Source organism: Electrona antarctica, assembly GCF_951216825.1.
Source record: "Electrona antarctica genome assembly, contig: scaffold_193, whole genome shotgun sequence".
Taxonomy (NCBI): Eukaryota; Metazoa; Chordata; class Actinopteri; order Myctophiformes; family Myctophidae; genus Electrona; species Electrona antarctica.
The window spans coordinates 17,501-32,936 of record NW_027637563.1 but is presented as its reverse complement, the minus strand read 5'-3'; the positions used below and the strand labels follow the sequence as shown (position 1 = coordinate 32,936).

At 40.9% G+C, this 15,436-nt stretch overlaps 1 protein-coding gene across 1 annotated transcript in view; it reads right to left on the bottom strand.

The window, feature by feature from the left end:
* Positions 1-4,565: 4,565 nt before the first annotated feature.
* LOC306918833 (cytochrome c oxidase subunit 7A2-like, mitochondrial) overlaps positions 4,566-15,436 on the bottom strand; it is an 11,402-nt gene continuing 531 nt past the window's right edge. The window contains exons 2-3 of the mRNA XM_079531688.1: positions 7,552-7,686; positions 4,566-4,844 (exon numbers count right to left, since the gene is read on the bottom strand). Of these exons, the coding sequence (XP_079387814.1) occupies positions 4,704-4,844; positions 7,552-7,686 (276 nt within the window). The 3' untranslated portion in view covers positions 4,566-4,703. The remainder of the gene's footprint in view (positions 4,845-7,551; positions 7,687-15,436) is intronic.

The following is a 15,436-nucleotide window of genomic DNA, read 5'->3' as shown; positions in this document are numbered from 1 at the left end:
TTCAATACTTAACTAAATAACCAAATCTGTGATATCTATGTATGTATACAAATTAATATTACATATACACACAAACACCCTCCCCCCCATATCATGTGCCCTGAGTCAAAAAATTGAGAACCACTCGTCTAGTCTGTTTTCTGAAATAAATTTGAATATCAAAATTATGTTTTCTGTCATTTTGTCTTCACACATTTTGGGAAATATGGTAATGTGAGGTAATTTTGAACAAGCTAACTGTAGTAATTCAGTACAGTATCGATGTTGCATTGTTTAATGGTCTGTTAATATGTAGGTCTACAATATCAGCAGAAACTTATTATTGGTGAAAAACACTTTCTAATGTGTTTATACAGTATTATCTTGAAATTTTTTATATTGTAATGTAAAATTTGAATGTAGATTCCCATTTAGATGATGGTTGAATCAATATTGATTACTAACATTGATTCAATATAAAATCAACCAAAATGTGCATGTATATCCTAATTTGGATGATGGTTGAATCAACATTGATTCCTAACATTGATTCAATATAAAATCAACTAAAATGGTCATGTAGATTACCATTTAGATGATGGTTGAATCAACATTGATTCTTCAATATAAAATCAACTAAAATGTGCATGTAGATTACCATTTAGATGAATCAACATTGATATAGTGTCAGTTATGGTTGAAAACCTAACGTTGATTCAACATGTAAATCACTTTGCGCTTTTTGTATAATTTCAATGTCAGGTTTCAATGTGGATTCAATATTTCTGCCTAACCACATTTCAACGTTGATTCACCCATATTTTGCTATCTGGGCAGCTAACTCCATTTTAGAACCTGCCTCGGCAGATTCTGTCTCACTCACACTCTCTCCAACAGACATCCTCAGCCACGCTCCAAAAGTGGCATCACCTGTCACTCATTAGTAGTCTAATCACTCTGTGAGGAGTGCATAGGCTATAGTTCCTTTTCTCCACAACAGACTTTTTCGCTTCTAAACCCCTTGTTGCTTTTCCCTGTGATGGCCACGCAGCAATAAGGTGAAACAGAACACAAAGATGAGTAGCCTATTTATTTTTTAACACGCAGCACCTCTCTCCCTCTCTCTATCTCTCTCTCCCTCTCTCTCGTGTGCGCAATGTCTGTGACTGTGAGACTGTGACACAGACGCGGTCAATAATATATAGCATAAATAATAGGCCAAATATAACACTTTCCCTCTATCTGTGACTGTGATCAGCTCCTCACACACATACCTGGCAGGTTAAGCACCCAGATTATCATTTCAATGCCTGATCTGCATGTGTACAAGGGACAGGCAACGCGGTCCACCCCCCACCACCCCCGCCCCGGACAGTGAGGAAAACAGACAGTGTTAAGGTGCCAGACTTGGATGGTTAGAGCGGCGCGATTGTATACACAGTCAATGCAAGACGAGAATTGCGCGAACGGGCGCGACCTGATGCGGCACAAACGGGACGAACCGAGGCGAATATATATTCAGGTCCAATTCCTCATGGGGGCCCCCTCTACGTCACTGCTCCTAGATGATCATGCATGGCATACAGCTCATGAAATCCTCATGAAATCCTATCTCAAAATATTATATATATATATATATAGTATTTTAGGAGACCACTATGGTATTGTAGTGTACGGCGGCTGGGATGAGGATCAGCGTCTCCAAATCTGAGGCCATGGTTCTCAGCAGGAAACCGGTGGATTGTGCAGTCCGGGTAGGGAATGAGGCATTACCCCAGGTGAAGGAGTTCAAGTATCTCGGGGTCTTGTTCACGAGTGAGGGGAGGACGGAGAAGGAGATCAGCCGGAGAATCGGAGCAGCAGGGGCGGTATTGCAGTCGCTGTACCGCTCACTGTTGTGACGAACAGAGAGCTGAGCCAGAAGACAAAGCTCTCTGTCTACCGAGCAATCTTCGTTCCTACTCTCACCTATGGTCATGAAGTGTTCCTACTCTCACCTATGGTCATGATGAAGTGTTCCTACTCTCACCTGGTCATGATGAAGTGTTCCTACTCTCACCTATGGTCATGAAGTGTTCCTACTCTCACCTATGGTCATGAAGTGTTCCTACTCTCACCTATGGTCATGAAGTGTTCCTACTCTCACCTATGGTCATGATGAAGTGTTCCTACTCTCACCTATGGTCATGATGAAGTGTTCCTACTCTCACCTATGGTCATGAAGTGTTCCTACTCTCACCTATGGTCATGAAGTGTTCCTACTCTCACCTATGGTCATGAAGTGTTCCTACTCTCACCTATGGTCATGAAGTGTGGGTCATGACCCAAAGAATAAGGTTGCGAATACAAGCGGCCGAAATGAGTTTTCTCCGACGGGTGGCTGGCATCTCCCTTAGAGATAGGGTGAGAAGTTCAGTCACACGAGAGAGACTCGGAGTAGAACCGCTTCTCCTTCGCCTGGAAAGGAGCCAGTTTAGGTGGTTCGGGCATCTGGTTAGGATGCCTCTCGGGCGTCTCCCTAGGGAGGTCCCACTGGGAGGAGACCCCGGGCAGAACCAAGGACCAGATGGATTATATCTCCACTGGGAGGAGACCCCGGGCAGAACCAAGGCGCAGTTGGAGGAAACACATGGACTCACTGGCCTTGGAACGTCTCGGGAACCCCCAGGAGGAAGTCACTAATGTTGCTCTGGAGAGGGAAGTCTGGAGCACTCTGGTGGAGCTGTTGCCCCCGCGACCAGACTGTGGATAAGCGGTTGAAGATGGATGGATGGATGGACTATGGTATTACTGTAGTATGTATAGTTTATAGAGCACCGAAGTCTGACTTCAATATCGGTAGAGGGCGCAAATCCACAGGTTTGTGTACTTTTTATTTGCATTATAATCCCCATAGGGGGATTTTAGATCGCCTCATATAAGAACTGTGTAATAAACATGTCACCCCGGCCGTTTCACTCATATGGATATTAAGAATCAACTGACTGAGAGAAAACGCTAATGTTACTGCTACTGAATTAGTTACAATTTCGCTAGAAACAGATTGTATCATATATGAGTGACTGACTGTTGCAAACGATACAGACACCTCCCTGACAATATAACGATAGAGACACCTCCCGGACAATATAACGATACAGACACCTCCCTGACAATATAACGATACAGAGACACCTCCCTGACAATATAACGATACAGAGACACCTCCCTGACAATATAACGACACAGAGACACCTCCCTGACAATATAACGATACAGAGACACCTCCCTGACAATATAACGATACAGAGACACCTCCCTGACAATATAACGATACAGGGACACCTCCCTGACAATATAACGACAGAGACACCTCCCTGACAATATAACGATACAGAGACACCTCCCCGACAATATAACGACAGAGACACCTCCCTGACAATATAACGATAGAGAGACACCTCCCCGACAATATAACGACAGAGACACCTCCCTGACAATATAACGATACAGGGACACCTCCCTGACAATATAACGACAGAGACACCTCCCTGACAATATAACGACAGAGACACCTCCCCGACAATATAACGATACAGAGACACCTCCCCGACAATATAACGATACAGAGACACCTCCCCGACAATATAACGATACAGAGACACCTCCCTGACAATATAACGATACAGAGACACCTCCCCGACAATATAACGATACAGAGACACCTCCCGACAATATAACGATACAGAGACACCTCCATGACAATATAACGATACAGAGACACCTCCCCGACAATATAACGATACAGAGACACCTCCCTGACGATATAACGACACAGACACCTCCCTGACAATATAACGATACAGAGACACCTCCCTGACGATATAACGACACAGACACCTCCCTGACAATATAACGATACAGAGACACCTCCCTGACAATATAACGATACAGACACCTCCCTGACAATATAACGATACAGAGACACCTCCCTGACAATATAACAATACAGAGACACCTCCCTGACAATAACGCTGAGACAGCTTGTTTATTTTTGGACCACAACACTTTTTTAAGTGATTTTAAGATGAGCCCATGTTATTCTCCATAGAGAAATTACTTCCGCGAGCCAAGGGAATCGAAGGGATGAGCGAGTTACGTCAGGACTTCGGTGCTCTATATGTATAGTTTATATGTATAGTTCCATTATATAGATATTCCACTGTTACGTTCTTAGCTTACGCATGTTTCATGATAACTACTTTTTATGTATGTGATGTATTGCCATGCTTTTTGTTCTTGCTTAATGTAAGTCGCTCTGGATTAAGAGCGTCTGATAAATGACTACATTGTAAATTGTGTCACCGTGTGTGTGTGTGTGCTCGAACTGAAAAGCGTGATTCATTTCACCTCTCTACTCGTAGCTGTGTGTCCACTGTCCTGCTGTCGTCATGACAACACACAGATCAAGAAACGCGGTCCATGTTTTCAACACTGTCGTACCACACACACACACACACACACACACACACACACACACACACACACACACACACACACACACACACACACACACACACACACACACACACAAAACACTTCTGGAATTTAGAAACAAAATAGACTTTTATTCTTCCTGGTGAAAGTTAGATTTTCAGGGTTTAAAGAGCAGATAAATAAACTTCCGGTGAGGATGGAGGAATGGGCGGCGAGGGTTTAGCGTTCAGCTTCCGGTTTCACTGTCACTAAGGCTTGTTGGGCTGCGCGGCCATGTACAGAGCCACCAGGCAGTACAGAGCGCCCCCTACGGTCAGACCCATGGTGGTGCGGTACAGCATCTTGTCCATCAGGCCTCTCTTCAGGTGGATGGGGATCCCGTCTGGTTTCTGGAAACACAAAGAACACAGAGAAACATCCCAGGTGACTAAAATGTGACTAAAACTAAGTGAAAACTAAGACTAAAAATGACTAAGACTAAAAATCTAAATTTGCTGCCAAAAACAACACTGGTTCTACAGAGAAGACTTTTGGTGTTTTAACCCATTTTGGGCGGGAATCCCTTTTGGTGTTTTAAACGTTGTTATAATTTAGCTATTGAAAAATAGCAGATCTACAAGCTCATAGCGCGGCACAGAGTGGCGCGTAGGTCTGCTATTTTTTTTTAAATCGTGAAAATATTTATTTCAGAAAACTGGAGGATTTAGAAGATTTTTGGTTAAGCATTATGTTATACTTTAGCTGTTGAAAAATAGCAGATCTACAAGCTCGTAGAGCGTCGCAGTCCCGCCCCCTCGAGAGACCCGGGAAAGAAATCCCCGTTCATTTTCCTCATAGACTTTTCAGAAAGTATTTATTTAAAGACGTTTACGCCGCTAAGCGGACAAAGACAACTCTTGTCGTGACAAATCATGACAACAAACACAATTTTTCGGGCTGAACAAAGAATTAGAAAGAAGAAGAAAACGGCAGGTTACAACACTTTTTTTGTTGTTTTTCCTCTTTGTAATTATTTGTTTGGTCCAAAATATTGTGTTTGTTGTCATGATTTGTCACGATAATAGTTGGCTTTGTACGATGCTTTTAAATAAATACGTTTTGAAATGTCTATGAGGGAAATGCATTGGGAACTATTTCCTGGGCCTGGCGTCGTCATGAAAGGGGGCGGGACTGCGACGCTCTATAGCGGCCAGCTCATAGCAGCCAACCAGCCGGTAAGCCTGCAACCCACGGCTGTAATAAGCAACCCACGGCAGTAATAAGCAACCCACGGCTGTAATAAGCAACCCACGGCTGTAATAAGCAACCCACGGCTGTAATAAGCAACCCACGGCTGTAATAAGCAACCCACGGCAGTAATAAGCAACCCACGGCTGTAATAAGCAACCCACGGCTGTAATAAGCAACCCACGGCTGCAATAAGCAACCCACGGCTGCAATAAGCAACCCACGGCTGCAATAAGCAACCCACGGCTGCAATAAGCAACCTACGGCTGCAATAAGCAACCCACGGCTGTAATAAGCAACCCACGGCTGTAATAAGCAACCTACGGCTGTAATAAGCAACCCACGGCTGTAATAAGCAACCCACGGCTGTAATAAGCAACCCACGGCTGCAATAAGCAACACACGGCTGTAATAAGCAACCCACGGCTGTAATAAGCAACCTACGGCTGCAATAAGCAACCTACGGCTGCAATAAGCAACCTACGGCTGCAATAAGCAACCTATGGTTGGAATAAGACATATAAAAAATCTGCTTATTACAGCCGCAGGTTGCTTATTACAGCCAGATGTTGCTTATTGTATCCCTGTGTTACTTATTCCAACCATAGGTTGCTTATTCCTAACCTGACTCCGCCAGATGGGGCAGCAGAGAGTACACTGGGTTCCCCCCTCCTGCTCCCATCTGGGAACTCTCAGGCAGACGTGATGCTCCGGCCACAAAACGGCCTGGCCAATCAGCAGCAGCTAGAGGCGGGATAGCTGCTGCTATTGTCCGTTTTGTGGCCGGAGCATACTCTCTGCTGCCCCATCTGGCGGAGTCAGGTTAGCTTATTACAGCCGTAGGTTGCTTATCACAGCCGTAGGTTGCTTATTACAGCCGTAGGTTGCTTATCACAGCCGTAGGTTGCTTATCACAGCCGTAGGTTGCTTATCACAGCCGTAGGTTGCTTATCACAGCCGTAGGTTGCTTATTACAGCCGTAGGTTGCTTATTACTCCCGCGGGTTGCTTATTGCAATTGTAGGTTGTTTATTGCGGCCGTGGGTTGCTTATTGCAGCCGTGGGTTGCTTATTACAGCCGTAGCTTGCTTATTACAGCCGTAGGTTGCTTATTGCAGTTGTGGGTTGCTTATTACAGCCGCGCGTTGCTTATTGCAATCGTAGATTGTTTATTGCAGCCATGGGTTGCTTATTACAGCCGTAGGTTGCTTATTGGTTGCTTATTACAGCCGTAGGTTGCTTATTGGTTGCTTATTACAGCCGTAGGTTGCTTATTGCAGCCGTGGGTTTATATGTGTAGTTTTGTTGTAGTTTTAGTAAAAACAGAGAGATGTGTTTGGGTGAGCGGTGAGTCTCTTACCACCGCGGCTCAGTGACGTCATGTTGTAGTTTTAGTAAAAACAGAGAGATGTGTTTGGGTGAGCGGTGAGTCTCTTACCACCGCGGCTCAGTGACGTCGTGTTGTAGTTTTAGTAAAAACAGAGAGATGTGTTTGGGTGAGCGGTGAGTCTCTTACCACCGCGGCTCAGTGACGTCATGTTGTAGTTTTGTAGTTTTAGTAAAAACAGAGAGGTGTGTTTGGGTGAGCGGTGAGTCTCTTACCACCGCGGCTCAGTGACGTCATGTTGTAGTTTTAGTAAAAACAGAGAGGTGTGTTTGGGTGAGCGGTGAGTCTCTTACCACCGCGGATCAGTGACGTCATGTTGTAGTTTTAGTAAAAACAGAGAGGTGTGTTTGGGTGAGCGGTGAGTCTCTTACCACCGCGGCTCAGTGACGTCATGTTGTAGTTTTAGTAAAAACAGAGGTGTGTTTGGGTGATAGATAGATAGATAGATATAGAACATAGATATAGATAGATATAGAGTCTTACCTGGAACAGTTTCTGCAGGTCGGGGACCTTGTTGGCTCCGAGGTACTCCACCGTGCTCCCCGCCTCGGACACCAGCTTGGTGGGGGAGACGAAGGTCATGAGGAGGGGGTCGGCTGGGACCGCCGGCTTCAGACCCTGAAATACAGGAAGGAAGGAAGGAAGAAAGAAAGGAAGGAAGAAAGAATACATTAACAGGTTCCGTCCATCCAACGTGTCCACACGTCGTAGGGAATCCAATCGACGGATGCTAAGGGGGTGTGTACACGTCCTATAGCGAATCCTCAATGTGTACACGTCCTACAGCGAATCCTCAATGTGTACACGTCCTATAGTGAATCCTCTATGTGTACACGTCCTATAGTGAATCCTCAATGTGTACACGTCCTACAGCGAATCCTCAATGTGTACACGTCCTATAGTGAATCCTCTATGTGTACACGTCCTATAGTGAATCCTCAATGTGTACACGTCCTACAGCGAATCCTCAATGTGTACACGTCCTATAGTGAATCCTCAATGTGTATACGTCCTATATATATATTCTTCTTTCAAAGTGAACATTTTTAACTCAAGTCTTAGCTTCTGGGGGGGTCCCTGGAACTACATATTTTCATATGGGGCTCACGGCCAAATACAGATAATTCTGGGGGTCCTTGACATGAAATAGTGTTGGAACGACTGACATAGAAACAGGGTTTAACCCTGTGAGAACCACTGACATAGAAACATAGGGTTTAACCCTGTGAGAACCACTGACATAGAAACATAGGGTTTAACCCTGTGAGAACCACTGACATAGAAACATAGGGTTTAACCCTGTGAGAACGACTGACATAGAAACATAGGGTTTAACCCTGTGAGAACCACTGACATAGAAACATAGGGTTTAACCCTGTGAGAACCACTGACATAGAAACATAGGGTTTTCAGAACACTGTCAGGATTAGAAGACATTTGTAGAATCTGGTCTCAGGTCATGGGGGGGGGGGGGGGGGGGGGGGGGGGGGGTTAGGGGGCCATTAGGCTCAGGGGCCACTCAGAAAAATTCCAAAAGTTCAAGAAGGGCCGCAAGCTAAAAATGTCAGAATTATAATTTAGAAACGTTTACAATTTACAATTTAGGCATTTATGAGACGCTCTTAATCCAGAGCGATTTACATTAAGCAAGAACAAAAAACATGGCAATACATCACATATATAAAAAGTAGTTATCATGAAACATGCGTAAGCTAAGAACGTAACAGTGGAATATCTATATAATGAAACTATACATATTAACTATACATATATACTATACATATATACTATGAAGTGCTATGACTACACACAATGCAATTCTAGTGCTGTCTACATAACATGTTATAAGTCTGTATCAAATGCTATCTAAGTCTACATGTATTGGCCCCCGTAAAATCTGAATCCCCCACCCACCCCTGTTTCCCCTCACTGTACTGTATATGTTTCTTTTCCCTTTTTACCTCTATGATGAGTTCCTGTTTTGACTATATCGTTGTGTATATTCGTACGTCTTTAATTGTTTTGATGAATTGAAAATGGTGGACCCTCTTGTAAACAAGTGTAATCCTTTATGGTGTCGTCCACACTGTTAACAGTTGTTGTATTGAGTTGTACTTGAAATGTACTGTAATTCTGCAAACCGTTAATAAATCAATCAATCAATCAATCAATATTTTGTAACAGACTACATGACTAGTCTAAAGAATGAAGGAAACACAGTAAAAAGCCACATTTCCATCTATGAGGCCAAACCTCAATGAACCAAAACATTGTGATTAATGATGGAGTTACAGGATGAGTTTCATTCACAACATGAAGAGAACATCATTATAATGATGGAGTTACAGGATGAGTTTCATTCACAACATGAAGAGAACATCATTATAATGATGGAGTTACAGGATGAGTTTCATTCACAACATGAAGAGAACATCATTATAATGATGGAGTTACAGGATGAGTTTCATTCACAACATGAAGAGAACATCATTATAATGATGGAGTTACAGGATGAGTTTCATTCACAACATGAAGAGAACATCAATATAATGATGGAGTTACAGGATGAGTTTCATTCACAGCATGAAGAGAACATCATTATAATGATGGAGTTACAGGATGAGTTTCATTCATGAAGAGAACATCATTATAATGATGGAGTTACAGGATGAGCTTCATTCACAACATGAAGAGAACATCATTATAATGATGGAGTTACAGGATGAGTTTCATTCATGAAGAGAACATCATTATAATGATGGAGTTACAGGATGAGTTTCATTCACAGCATGAAGAGAACATCATATAATGATGGAGTTACAGGATGAGTTTCATTCACAGCATGAAGAGAACATCATTATAATGATGGAGTTACAGGATGAGTTTCATTCACAACATGAAGAGAACATCATTATAATGATGGAGTTACAGGATGAGTTTCATTCACAACATGAAGAGAACATCAATATAATGATGGAGTTACAGGATGAGTTTCATTCATGAAGAGAACATCATTATAATGATGGAGTTACAGGATGAGTTTCATTCATGAAGAGAACATCATTATAATGATGGAGTTACAGGATGAGTTTCATTCACAACATGAAGAGAACATCATTATAATGATGGAGTTACAGGATGAGTTTCATTCATGAAGAGAACATCATTATAATGATGGAGTTACAGGATGAGTTTCATTCACAACATGAAGAGAACATCATTATAATGATGGAGTTACAGGATGAGTTTCATTCATAACATAAAGAGAACATCATTATAATGATGGAGTTACAGGATGAGTTTCATTCATAAAGAGAGGTGTGTTTGGGTGAGCGGTGTTACAGGATGAGTTTCATTCATAACATAAAGAGAACATCATTATAATGATGGAGTTACAGGATGAGTTTCATTCACAACATGAAGAGAACATCATTATAATGATGGAGTTACAGGATGAGTTTCATTCATGAAGAGAACATCATTATAATGATGGAGTTACAGGATGAGTTTCATTCATAACATAAAGAGAACATCATTATAATGATGGAGTTACAGGATGAGTTTCATTCATAAAGAGAACATCATTATAATGATGGAGTTACAGGATGAGTTTCATTCACAACATGAAGAGAACATCATTATAATGATGGAGTTACAGGATGAGTTTCATTCACAGCATGAAGAGAACATCATTATAATGATGGAGTTACAGGATGAGTTTCATTCATAAAGAGAACATCATTATAATGATGGAGTTACAGGATGAGTTTCATTCACAACATGAAGAGAACATCATTATAATGATGGAGTTACAGGATGAGTTTCATTCACAACATAAAGAGAACATCATTATAATGATGGAGTTACAGGATGAGTTTCATTCATAAAGAGAACATCATTATAATGATGGAGTTACAGGATGAGTTTCATTCACAACATGAAGAGAACATCATTATAATGATGGAGTTACAGGATGAGTTTCATTCATGAAGAGAACATCATTATAATGATGGAGTTACAGGATGAGTTTCATTCACAACATGAAGAGAACATCATTATAATGATGGAGTTACAGGATGAGTTTCATTCATCATTATAATGATGGAGTTACAGGATGAGTTTCATTCACAACATGAAGAGAACATCATTATAATGATGGAGTTACAGGATGAGTTTCATTCATGAAGAGAACATCATTATAATGATGGAGTTACAGGATGAGTTTCATTCATAACATAAAGAGATCATTATAATGATGGAGTTACAGGATGAGTTTCATTCACAACATGAAGAGAACATCATTATAATGATGGAGTTACAGGATGAGTTTCATTCATGAAGAGAACATCATTATAATGATGGAGTTACAGGATGAGTTTCATTCATAACATAAAGAGAACATCATTATAATGACGGAGTTACAGGATGAGTTTCATTCATGAAGAGAACATCATTATAATGACGGAGTTACAGGATGAGTTTCATTCATAAAGAGAACATCATTATAATGATGGAGTTACAGGATGAGTTTCATTCATAAAGAGAACATCATTATAATGATGGAGTTACAGGATGAGCTTCATTCATAAAGAGAACATCATTATAATGATGGAGTTACAGGATGAGTTTCATTCATGAAGAGAACATCATTATAATGATGGAGTTACAGGATGAGTTTCATTCACAACATGAAGAGAACATCATTATAATGATGGAGTTACAGGATGAGTTTCATTCACAACATGAAGAGAACATCATTATAATGACGGAGTTACAGGATGAGTTTCATTCACAACATGAAGAGAACATCATTATAATGATGGAGTTACAGGATGAGTTTCATTCATAAAGAGAACATCATTATAATGACGGAGTTACAGGATGAGTTTCATTCACAACATGAAGAGAACATCATTATAATGACGGAGTTACAGGATGAGTTTCATTCACAGCATGAAGAGAACATCATTATAATGATGGAGTTACAGGATGAGTTTCATTCATAAAGAGAACATCATTATAATGATGGAGTTACAGGATGAGTTTCATTCACAACATGAAGAGAACATCATTATAATGATGGAGTTACAGGATGAGTTTCATTCATGAAGAGAACATCATTATAATGATGGAGTTACAGGATGAGTTTCATTCATAAAGAGAACATCATTATAATGATGGAGTTACAGGATGAGTTTCATTCACAACATGAAGAGAACATCATTATAATGATGGAGTTACAGGATGAGTTTCATTCATGAAGAGAACATCATTATAATGATGGAGTTACAGGATGAGTTTCATTCATAAAGAGAACATCATTATAATGATGGAGTTACAGGATGAGTTTCATTCACAACATGAAGAGAACATCATTATAATGATGGAGTTACAGGATGAGTTTCATTCATGAAGAGAACATCATTATAATGATGGAGTTACAGGATGAGCTTCATTCACAACATGAAGAGAACATCATTATAATGATGGAGTTACAGGATGAGTTTCATTCACAACATGAAGAGAACATCATTATAATGATGGAGTTACAGGATGAGTTTCATTCACAACATGAAGAGAACATCATTATAATGATGGAGTTACAGGATGAGTTTCATTCACAACATGAAGAGAACATCATTATAATGATGGAGTTACAGGATGAGTTTCATTCATGAAGAGAACATCATTATAATGATGGAGTTACAGGATGAGTTTCATTCACAACATGAAGAGAACATCATTATAATGATGGAGTTACAGGATGAGCTTCATTCACAACATGAAGAGAACATCATTATAATGATGGAGTTACAGGATGAGTTTCATTCATAAAGAGAACATCATTATAATGATGGAGTTACAGGATGAGTTTCATTCATAAAGAGAACATCATTATAATGATGGAGTTACAGGATGAGTTTCATTCATAAAGAGAACATCATTATAATGATCATATTATCACAGGTTAATAAATCACTGAGTGTTAAACCCATTCTGGGCGGGAACCCCTTTTGGTGTTCTAAGCATTATGTTATACTCTAGCTATTGAAAAATAGCAGATCTACAAGCTCGTAGCACGGCACTCGCTTGTCGATCTGCTATTTTAGAAAAATCGTGAAAATGCAGATCTTTGAATATGTATTCTTTCAGAGCGAACATTTTTAACTAAAATATTTGCTTCTGTGGGGGGGGGGGGGGGGGGGTCCCTGAAACTACATATTTTCAGATGGGGGTCGGCGGGCAATTAGGCTACATATAATCTTGGGGGTCCTTCACATGGAAATGTTTGAGACCGACTGACATAGAAACATGATTTCTTTTTTTGGAAAACTGAAACTTCATACTCTGCTGACATCATCAGTCAACATCAATTCGTCTTGGAACAAATTACAATACTAAACACCTACAATGTTGTTCAAAACAATGACAATTATTGTATTTTTATTGGTGTGACCATGACGGATGGCTCAGATGGGTCTGAGAGGCTAAATGTCATCAAACGGTGTGGCTCAGATGGGTCTGAGAGGCTAAATGTCATCAAACGGTGGTCCGTGGCTCAGATGGGTCGGAGAGGCTAAATGTCATCAAACAGTTGTCCGTGGCTCAAATGGGTCTGAGAGTCTAAATGTCATCAAACAGTTGTCCGTGGCTCAAATGGGTCTGAGAGGCTAAATGTCATCAAACAGTTGTCCGTGGCTCAAATGGGTCTGAGAGGCTAAATGTCATCAAATGGTGGTCCGTGGCTCAAATGGGTCTGAGAGGCTAAATGTCATCAAATGGTGGTCCGTGGCTCAGATGGGTCTGAGAGGCTAAATGTCATCAAATGGTGGTCCGTGGCTCAAATGGGTCCGAGAGGCTAAATGTCATCAAATGGTGGTCCGTGGCTCAGATGGGTCTGAGAGGCTAAATGTCATCAAATGGTGGTCCGTGGCTCAGATGGGTCTGAGAGGCTAAATGTCATCAAATTGATTGATTGAAGTATTTATTAACAGTTTGCAGAATTACAGTGCATTTCAAGCACAACTCAATACAATAACAAAAACAAATATAGCTGCAAGCAGCAATAAGGCGGGACCAAGAAAGAAGACAATACGCAATAAGAACAATATGTACAAATAAGACCGACGAGCTGAGTTGACAGTACCTGGATTTGAACACACAAACTTGTGGTCCGAAGGCGAGAGCTCTACTGACTGAGCTACACAGAGACAATGAACATTTCATGCAAATTGCTAAAAGAAACAGGCAGAAAATCAGGTATAAGCGTCTTTTAAACTGGTCAAAGTGGCAGAAGATCTGAGTGCGGAGCGTACTGATCAAAGTGGCAGATGTGTTCCCCATGAGTCAAGGAACAAGTGGAAACAAGTGCCATGACTTTTGGACAAACGAGGCATGAGAAATTGTCATAGCGCCCCCCTTTGACCTATTGGAGTAAGACTGCTTTCAGTGCTATTTGGCATGACCCTTTACCATACTGTACAGTTGCAAAAGCATATGACGCTGCATGTATGTATTAGGGACAAAAGAAGAATTTCCACAAACCAGCAATTTTCATTGATAAAAACGTCATTCTTTGACTTAAAATAAATGTACTACGACTAATTGTCTGTATAGGTCCAAAGTTCACGTGTAGACGTTTTTGTGCATGTTGATCAAAGATCCTGGGAGGAGATTTTTAACTGTTTTTCATATAATTAAAAATGGCGGGTGCTCTAAAGGTCAGAGGTCAAAAGTCAGAACACGAAAGAGACACATATGTGTATCAAAGTGTCCTTGCTAATGGTCAAACGGTTCATGAGATATTCACGTTCAAAGTTTGCATTTTTAATTGAGTGCTATAGCGCCACCATTTGGCCAATCGTCATGGGCTTCGCATAGTCACCGTTTGGCTTGGCCCTCTACCAGATTACCGCGTTTCGCGAAAACCAACTGCACCGTTCAGTCAGAACTGTAATTTTTGTTGGAAGAAGAAGAAGAAGAAGAAGAAGAAGAAGAAGAAGAAGAAGAAGAAGAAGAAGAAGAAGAAGAAGAAGAAGAAGAAGAAGAAGAAGAAGAAGAAGAAACACAAAAACAATAAGTGACCAAAGTCACTTCGTGACTTCTTGGTCCCTTAATAATAATCAACATTTCACAAGGTATCAGGGTGAAATAAACACCTGAATGGGGTTTATTCACGTTGGGATTAATGTTATAGGACGTCACTTATAAGAGGGACTGTTACGAAGAAGTTGTATTAATATTATTACTAATATTAACTCGACCAGAGGCGTATCTACAATAAGGCGAGGGCAGGCGTCCGCCTGTCCAAATCCATTTCTGGCCTGGCCAAAATCCATACAATGAGAAAAAAGGACAAAAACTATTA